Below are 10340 nucleotides of genomic sequence, written 5' to 3'. Positions count from 1 at the left end.
AAATAAAGAGTTTTAATCATGTTTTCATTTCACAAGTGACTGTAAAATTTCTTTGTGCAATCAGATATATAAATATCTTGTTTAGATAATTATGAGCAAATGTAAGTTTGGATTACCATAAAATGAATACACTGTTACAAGGACCATCATTTTCAATGGCAAATAGCAATCTCATAAATCCAGGTAAACTTTAAAAACATGAAAACTATATCCAATTTTGAGATTTCACGTAGTAACAAATAATGATAAAATTTTTCCATAAACATTTGCTGTTTATTTCATTTAACATGTACATAAAGACCTAATGTTACTTTTTTGAGATGAATAGTAACTGCTCTAAAATGTGTAAAAACAAAACATGGGTAACAAGTAAAAGGATCTGATTTCTTTAACCAAATGTATTAATGATTAACAGCATATTTCTCTGGGATCACAAAATTTAAAGATAAAATACGTACAGATAATTTTAGTTACCTTGATCAGGAAATAAATTTTACACATAGAATAATATGTAACTTTACAACTTAATACACTTTTAAAATATGGAGTGCATCCTAAGGACAACAAAGCTCTACTTTCACGTTCAAAAAACAATACATTCAATGGGCTCCAAATGCTTGAAACATGAATGATATAGAGTTGATTTTCACTCCAGTTAAAAACCAAGAAAACATCTACAGGATTCACAGAAAAAAAATCATCAAAATGTAAGAGCAAGTTGAAAGCAAAAGTTGACAAACATGATCTCCAGAGTTTGTTTTTTTCTTCTGTACTATTCAGCTGGCAAATATGTAATGCTTCAGATTTCTTTAAAACTAAGTAATCAAAAGAAAGAAATGTTTAGAATGTTTAAAGCTGTGAAATTTACTAATGCTATACATAGTGAAAGTAATATGTTCATTAACATTAATTTTTCTTTCAGATAAGTAAAAGTAATAATAATGTAGAAAATGCTGAAACAGTATAAAATATCTCCTAATATTTAGCATGCCACATTATTCAATGTTCCACTAATGAATGGGTGATTACTCATTAAAATAACTTTGTTTTTTTTAAAACACATTTCAAATGAATCTTAAATACCTAAAAAAACAAACAAAACAGACAACAAACTTTGATCTTAGAATTATTTTCCCCAAAAGGGACTGAAGGCTCTTTTGAGGAGTCAACTATTTTTAACCACTGGCACCAGTATGTAGTGTGTTGGCTGTCATTCAGTCAGAAGATACTAAAATGACATCACATAAGAGATGTTTAACCTTGCAATTTGTTGTGATGTCAGTAAAATATGAACATGCCAAGAATCATGAGAAGAATTATGCATTTGGAAGGTTATGACACAGCATGACGTACAAACTCGAAAAGCAAGTAATAAAAATATTTGTTACTCTTAAATTTCGTTTTATTTACTATGGATATAGAAAAACCTTTAGGGACCCTGTGAAAGTACATCTAGTCTATATAGTGTTAAGGATTACTAAATGTTTTCCACTAACAATTAAACATATAAGTGTGGAAAGTTTAATTTTTTTTTTATATTTATAGAAGGTAGTGGCACATTACCTTGTCAACATAATAATTTGTTGATGTTGTATGTAAATACAACATATACATTTCTTATCTGTTATGGTATGTTGTATATGAGAATACTATATATTTCTATCTTCTTGTAGTATTACAGTTGTTATTTTTAATTTATTAATTATTCTGTATATGTGTAAGTTCTACATAACATGTAGTTGAAAGAAATCTTTTTTAATTTTAGTTGCCTTTGATATTCCTGAGCAGATAGTACTTCTGCCCAAGGAAGACTATCACATAGAGTAGAAATATTTCCAGATACTTGCTAACCAATTTCCTGATTGGTCAGCTACAGAAAAAGGTGAACTGTAAAAACAATTTTGGCTTATTCAAAGAGTCAAGTATCACTAGTGATGGTTTGCCAATGTTTCTTCCAGATCTTGCTGATCATGCATAGTTTATCTTCACTTTTAGTAAAAGTACTTTAATTTAACATTCCTTGTCAAATACAAATTTATTTTACTTATGCTCTGTAATTTACATAATTGTTTTTCTAATTATGTCACAATACAGTTGTTTCACTTTACCATCAGTAATATTTATCTTCAGTTACTGGTGTTTTTCCTACATTTCAAATTCACAGAAAGTATTACCTCTTTCACTACACCTACAACAATTTATTACAGCTGTCTTTCTGCATATTAGGGTATGACTCTCCAGTTATATACAGCTTAGATTTTTTCTTGGATTGTAACGTATGCTTTAAATGAACTAAATATTTAATTAACTGATACAATATAATGATTCCACACAAATATATGAAACCCTATAACCTGAATACCTTTAGAAGGTGGACCTTTCTTCTTCAGGGGTAAAGTAAACTGAATCAATATGAATATGTTATCTAAATCTAATAAATATGAGCACTGCTAATCATGGAAAGAATAAAATATACTTTGTTCAATATGAAGTCTGCTATAACTTTACCTATTAATAGAATGTTCAATATCTCTAAAGATACACACTTTGTAGTTCTGTCACTAGTATAACCAAAGCATTAACAGCTAACTTGTTTCAGAATCACAAAATAAATTATTTTTACCTCTTACAATGAATTCTTTGCCATGATTGGTCCAAGAGCACAGTATATGGTATGAAACATTTTAAATGTTGTATAGAAAAGCTAGTTAAAAAATCTCAGATGACAATATTTTGTAACACAGTGAAAAACACATGAAATTATTTATTTTTAATTATACACAGTTTCCTCAAACCTTTAAAATGAATATGGAGATATGGTATAAGATTTTAGAGTTGTTTAGAGAGCAACTCTTTGCAGATAACAGTTTTTTGCAACACAGTGAAAATAAATTGAAAATCATTTAGGCCTAATCCACAAACAATATTCGATGAGCATATTTTATGCTGATGTTAGACAGGTGTGTACTTTATACGTGTTACAATATGATGATATAGCAATGCAAAATCTCAAAAGGTAAAAAATTAGTAAAACGTATTTATCATTGATTCTTAAAATGATAAAATCTTTAGTGAAATGTTAAACTTACATGCAGTCCTGGGGATGTAGGCTAATTGTAGTTTGTAACAGCACTAATTAATTAGATTTTAGTAAAACTTAAAACAGAAGAGGGAGGACGTTACAATAAAACAGTTATTGACTGGTGATTTCAAGCAACAGATTATTTATTGCTCTCATAATTGAGTCAATCATTCTTCAATGTTATAAATAATTCAAAAACTGGATTTTGCAAATTTATATAATGTAATTTTCTGTATACATAAATTTTAGAAATACAGAAAAACTACCATTCAGTTATATTACTTACACCATTATTTACAATAATACAAGCTTTTATGTTACTTTATCAATTATGTATAACACAATTAAAACTGCATTTTACCTGACTTGAGGATGGTAATTAAAATTCATCATAAGTGTCCATTTCCAGAGACACTGACCTGTTGAAAGTACAAGTAAAATGTATTAATATTTGTTCTTTATATAAAACATGATTTAATAGTTATTGTTTGTTAGACATAGTTAGAAGATAGCTAAGTTAAATAAGAACTTGGAGGACATTTTCCCAAGAACATTGCTTTATTATTTATTCTAAGAATTAGTTAATATGTATAAAATAATGCTGTCAGCTGAGCCTTTCTTCAATAATTCAAATAATCAGAAGTATATCCTCATGAAAATAAGCAACATCACATGAATAGCAGCAAATATGTTTCATTTTAACACATTTGGACATATACACATGTAATCATTTGGATAAGTATCATTATATTTTATACCCAGATATAATTATAGCAAGAAATTATATAACAGAACAAGTTCCAGGTTGAAAGTAGTGAATTAAAGGACCATTATTTTGAAACATTTTTAAAACCATTTTAAAGAAAAGTGTCTAGAACAGTGGTTCTTAACCTTGTTGGAGGTACTGAACCCCGGAAATTTCGTACTTGCATTCACTGAACCCTTCGTAATTAGAAAAATAAAATATGATTTTTTTCAAATTCAAAACATAAGTAGATATTTTATTAGTGCACAAAATGAACCATGCATCAGTTGCACACAATATCACTGTATTCAAAGAACAAAAGCAACAAAACATGAATTTCACATAAAAACAAAAACATAACTTAATGAATATTTACTGCAAATTAATGTTACTTTTGCTGTTGCCTTTCAGAGACAAGTTCAGAAATGCACTGCTTCACCTTGGCAAGTGCCACTCTCATATCATTTTCGCAAAAAAGTCTGTTCCTTTTCTATGTTTGTATGTCTACAATCCTCAAAAAGGATTGTTTGCAAAGATACGTTGTAACAAACGATATGAGTATCTCAAGGGCTTTCTCAGCAATAAGAGGGTACGCTACGATTTGGTGACACCAAAACGTTGAGAGCATTGTTGTTCTGAAAAGTTGCTGTTGAACCTGGCTCTGCTAAAGTTCAATAATTTCGTCAAGGTATTCATTATTGACATCTGCTGTCGCAACACTAAACATGAACAGCTGTCTCATCCATGCTGGATATGACTCTCTGGTGGGGAAGTATCTGTCGAGAGACTTTGTGAGCTCATCTAAGTGCATGGCAATTGCTTGCTTCAGTTCCCCGGGTACAGCAATGTCTACAATTTCAGACACATCTTCGATCTTAATTACACAGTCGTCCAGCAGGGGAAAGTTTGCGAAGTTGTCATTCTCTGTTCGTCGTTTCCATAACGGTAGCTTTTTTTGAAAAGCCTTCAGGTTTTCTTCCGCTTTGATGATATTGACTTCACCACCTTGCATCTGTTGATTGAGATGATTGAGAGCATTGAAGATATCGGCCATATACGCCAAAATGAGAATGAACTCAGATTTTTCTAAGCAATCTGCATGACAATGTTGGTACTCTCGCAAAAACAGGGCTAATTTTACACTCATGGCAAAAACACGATTCAGCACCTTTCCCCGAGATAACCACCGAACGATAGAATGGAACAGAAGAACCTCAAATTCAGAGCCCATTTAATTACACAGCTCTTTGAAGATGCGGTGCTTCAGGACACTATTTTGCACAAATTTCACACATTCCACTACAATTTTTAATACTTCTGCCAGTTTTGAAGGCAAGGTTTTTGTTGCAAATGCATACCTGTGCAGAACACAGTGCGTTACAATAATGTATGGTGCATCGGCTTTCACCAGTGCACCAAAACCAAAGTTTCATCCCAGCATGACTGGAGCTCCGTCCGAATAAACTGCAGAAACCATATCCCATGAAAGATCGTTGTCTCTGAAAAAGTCATACACAAGTTTCTTCATGTCGGCTGCCTTAGTTGTTGTTGTAAGAGGCTTACAAAATAAAAAATCTTCTTTTATCTCATTCTTCACATAGCACACAAATACAACAAGCTGGCTTAGATTGGAAACGTCGGTGGTCTCGTTGAGTTGAAGGCTGAATTTTGCTGGGCTTGAAATCAGATCTGCAACTACTTGAGCCAAGATGTCATCACTTATGTCATCTATTCTGCTGCTGATGGTGTCATTTGAAAGAGGAATTTGGGATAACTTATTTTCAGCAGCTTTTCCCAGCATGATATTTGCCATCTTCAATGCAGCTGGTTTTACAAGTGCTTCATCAATGGTGTGTGGTTTGCCCTGCTTTGCAATCAAGTACGCAATTTCGTACGATGCTGTGAGGATCGGTTTGTTGATGGGTTCAAAGCCAAGAACAGACAAAGTAGCCTTTTCATTGAACCTGGCTCTCTTTACCTTGAATTCAGCAAGCATTGTGTTCTTGTGTTTCCCATCTCCATTCAGCTTTAGGGTGTGTTCTCTTAGTTTTGCTGGTGCTAGACTAGAATTGCTCAATTTGGTATTGCAAATCATGCATCAAGGACACTGACTCCCATCATGTTCCATTATACACGTGAATCCATATTGTACGTATTTGTTCGACCACTTTCTGTTTTTGCTTGACATAGTTAGTATGAAGGGATTGAAAGATAAGGAAAAAATCACAAATGATGCATGATTACCACAGTCACAAGTCGACTGCTAAGCGCATGAAGTTCCCTGTAGCACAGATATTAAGGCCAAGTGATGTGACGTGATCAGCCGCAGCCAATGATGGCCAAGTGGAGCATGACGTTACGAATCATACAAGTGGGGTGAACGGAATGGACACACACAAAGTGTGTGTGTCTTGACCTCTGCTGAACCCCTGGGGTTCGATTGAACCCAGGTTAAGAACCACTGGTCTAGAAGGCATGAATGATTTCTACTCTGGACTTTTTCATTTATGTCAATACTGCATATACTATACCTTATCCCAAAAATTATGAGAACTGTAACATTGACTATAAAATCTATTTAACCTTGAACATAACTTCACCATGTTTTACATCCATGTACACTAAATGTTCATAACCAACCAATGGTTTTCACAGCACTTTAAGCCACTTTAAGGATGGAAATTTGTCATGTAAGCCTGAGCTTCTTATGTCATTTCACTCCTAGAAACCACATTACTGAGACCATGTGTGTAAACCTCTTTCCTGTTATTGCCCCTGTATGAAGCAGTAATATAACGATAGTGTATGTATGTCACTCTGACTTCCGTGGTCAATCTAAGGTAAGCATACCTTACTTGAAACATAAACCTTTGTATGAAGGGCCCCCTGCTAGTACAGCGGTATGTCTTCGGATTTACAACGCTAAAATTAGGGGTTCGAGTCCCCTTGGTGGGCTCAGCAGATAGCCTGATGTGGCTTTGCTATAAGAAAAAACACATTTGTATGAAGAAGACCATCCATACAGTTGATTCTCAAATAGATGTTTTTCCATGTATAGTACCAACAACTTCAGCTGGTATACAAGTGCTAGTGACCAAAGTCACTTGTTAGACAACTTTAAAAAGTCCAAACCAAAATCATTTGACACAATACATGCTTAAACCTTTATATTTTACAATCTGATAGAGAGCGTTGGGTTGTCCAAACATATGTTTTATGATAGTAAAATTAGCTTCTGTGTGTTGTGTGATACAAAGCTTATAGCAGTTGCAAAGAATATTGGCAATTCTCATACAAGTCCCTATAAAAGGAATCTGCAGACAGAAAACCCCATGTCCAGTAAAATACACTGTTTTATGTGACTAGTTATTGTTTCTATAATCCAAACATATCAGTGGCGAGTCTTGAAACATTGTGTTTTCTGTATGATGCTGATCAGTTACATCCATTTTTGGAAAAACAAATGGCACCTGGGTTTTCACACAGTTTGTGAAGGAAATCCAGTGCATTTCCAAGCCCTTTATTCACAACAGCCACATCATGTGCTTGTATTTAGGTGCAACTGTTTTCAGTATAATTTCAGAATATGTGATGAATAGTTGCTGCATTATTATTTTGCTTACCAAAGAGATATAGACAACAACACTATCAATGCTTGTTTTATAAATCAGTGATAGTTATACTTTATTTCTGGAATGTATAATTGGCACTTTTATACATTCTTAGACATGTCACTTATAAACTAAGTTTGCAACATTTTTTTCCCTTCTGGCAAGAAGGTATGTATGGTTAGATATCAATTCGTGATATTTGACATCTACAAGATAAGGAACAAAACTGCTGACTCAAGTAGAATGAGACAAATGTGTTACACAGAATTCTATTTGATAAATCAGTAAACACAAAAACATCCAAGCAGAACAAATTTGCACAAATTTCACAAAAGTATTAATCACAGAAAGAATTATGGAAAACACCAAATTGGTACTTTGCAGCATGCTGCCACTTCTACATTTGCATTCATAAAAATTAATAACTTGTACACGTCACCACAACAGAGATACTTCACACATAAAATGTAATAACTATTGAACGTTTTGAGCCTAAATTAATTTTTTTGTGAATTTACATTCTATAATGAAAAAATATATTGTGACATAACTTTACACTATGTCATTAATCACTGACCAGAAAACATATAGTTGTATGCTTATTAACAGTAAAAGAAACACAGGCCATGTGAAATCATGCACTAACAATCTAATACAAATACACAGTAGTTTATCCTCCTATATCTTATTTATAAATGTAACTTGTGTAGTTCAAAATTAGATTCCCCCACTAATATTTATTCATGCTCAGGTAAAGTCCATTGTATGAATCCAGAGTTTCAGATTACTACAGAATATTTGTAAAGAAAGAAGCAACTACTAAAGCATACAAAAAATATAAATATTCAAAATATACAGGGTGTCCATAAATTATTCACCCAATTATAACATTTTATAAATTCTCTATTATATGAGCTATCTTAAAACGGTTTGCAGCAATTAATAACACAACGCAAGACATTTTTGTTTTAATTAAGTAAACTATCACAGTCAATTTCTGTCGCATGATCATAAGTCAGACAAGATTGACAATCTGGTTTTACTTTCAGTTTAACATGAATATGCAAAGAAGGTAAATTTGATGAGGTCATTGATCAATTTGCAGAAATTAAGACTTGAAAGCAGAGACTGTTAATCCTCTCTATTTACCTTTGAAGAACAGATTGAGTGTTGAGACTGGATTTACTGTATATTTTGTATAAAATAAAATGCAGTATTACCTGTTCACTGAATTTTTAATGGTCTCCATTTTTCTTATTTCCAATTTGCTTATGACAGTACTGCACTGTACTATTTAAAAATCTACTTGCAAATATAATATATATTTTTGTGTGTTTAATTTTTAAAGTTATTAACAGGGGGGATGCCAAAGGAAGGATATGCCCCAGGAGCCAAATAATTTTTTTTGAATGACACAGTATAAAGATGTGTACATTTAAACACTGTACCAATATCTATTAATAATGGAATTTTTAAATTTATAAATATACATATGAATAGTACTTTTACCTCATTTCTCTTTTTGAGCTATCAAACAATAGTGTTCTGTTAAAGTTTTAATGAATGTACTCTGTGTTTCTACAGTGTACTAAGGTTCTAGTTCTAAGTCACAACATTAGACAATACAGTTTTCAGGAAATTTTGATACATATTTTCCATTTATAAATCTTACACAATATACGAACAAAAGTAAAGCTGTATAAACAGTAATTTTTTTTTGGTCATAGATAATTTGTTCCTTACCTTGAAAATGACATGCCAAACATATTTAGGAGCTTTTGAGGTGTGGATGACTGTTTTCATTGTGGAAACTTTCTGAAAATTCATGTAGTCGATGAGAGAGAAAAATAGCATTTTCTCGTTTTTTCATTATAAATTCACTTGGAAGTAGCCATTTATTTTCCAGACACTCTTGAACTGTTGCCCGTTTCCTGCACAAATTATCATATTAAGATATACATAACTTTCTGAAATATATATATATATATATAATATTATAAGTTCTGCAGTGTTCAATAAGTCAGTCATATGAAAGGCCTGTGTAATTTATACTCTCAAAAACAGTGTGTACATACTAACATGGAATATAAAATAAAGAAGAATTATTTACATTACAATAGGTAATTGTCAGTGAATATGATAAACTTACTCAGGTGTGCGTTTGAAGAGATACATTAGAAAACGTGTAACTTCTTGAGTCACTTCAGCATGGAGATTCTCGAATTGGTATCTGATAAATTCGATGTTATCTTCTGTCTGCTTATCTGTTTCACCCCGAAATGGTGAAACACCACTTAATCTAAATGTAAAATGTTTAAACTAAATTATCTTGCAGTCAACAACACAATTATATTATGGCATATTCAGTTTAAAATTACTTAACCTTAAAACAATGAAATATGTCTGCTTAATAATAGGAAGTTCAACAAAATATGTATTATGAACTAACTCTGAGTTTAAGAAAGAACAGGACTGGATACAAATGTGTAAAAATACAATGAAACAATATTTATTTGTAATGACATGTAATTAACTTTTTTGCAACAGGCTTGGCATAAAATAGTATGTGTATCTTCACCATATTTGGCACACTTTTAGTAGAGATTATAAGTTTTTTGTACACAAAAAAATCAGATATTTTATTGTAAACAAATAAAAATATACACAAAAAACAAAAATTTTGTGATCACATGTAGGTCTTGTTCTTTTTTTTGTTCCTGAAGTTTTAGTACATGTCACCCAGGTTTCTTGGTAAGGTTTTTATTAGCATTATTAATAACAACACACACACAACAGATAAAAAATGTATTATGATTTAAATGGTTTTCTAATTATACAATAAAACGGTTTAAATAATTCTGTTTGCTGGTTGAGGTGACCTGGTAATAGTAAATAATGAAAC

At 31.9% G+C, this 10340-nt stretch overlaps 1 protein-coding gene across 2 annotated transcripts in view; it reads right to left on the bottom strand.

Moving 5' to 3' along the window:
* Nucleotides 1–251: 251 nt before the first annotated feature.
* The window catches only part of LOC143253056 (protein Obscurin-like), a 253949-nt gene continuing 243860 nt past the window's right edge, over nucleotides 252–10340 (bottom strand). For both annotated transcript variants that reach the window (XM_076506213.1, XM_076506214.1), the window contains exons 78-81: nucleotides 9588–9737; nucleotides 9182–9369; nucleotides 3444–3501; nucleotides 252–815 (exon numbers count right to left, since the gene is read on the bottom strand). In XM_076506213.1, coding sequence (XP_076362328.1) covers nucleotides 9207–9369; nucleotides 9588–9737 — 313 coding nt within the window. In that variant the 3' untranslated portion in view covers nucleotides 252–815; nucleotides 3444–3501; nucleotides 9182–9206. The remainder of the gene's footprint in view (nucleotides 816–3443; nucleotides 3502–9181; nucleotides 9370–9587; nucleotides 9738–10340) is intronic.

Source organism: Tachypleus tridentatus, chromosome 6 (assembly GCF_004210375.1).
Source record: "Tachypleus tridentatus isolate NWPU-2018 chromosome 6, ASM421037v1, whole genome shotgun sequence".
In the NCBI taxonomy this organism is placed as follows: Eukaryota; Metazoa; Arthropoda; class Merostomata; order Xiphosura; family Limulidae; genus Tachypleus; species Tachypleus tridentatus.
This window is presented reverse-complemented; position numbering and strand designations above follow the sequence as displayed.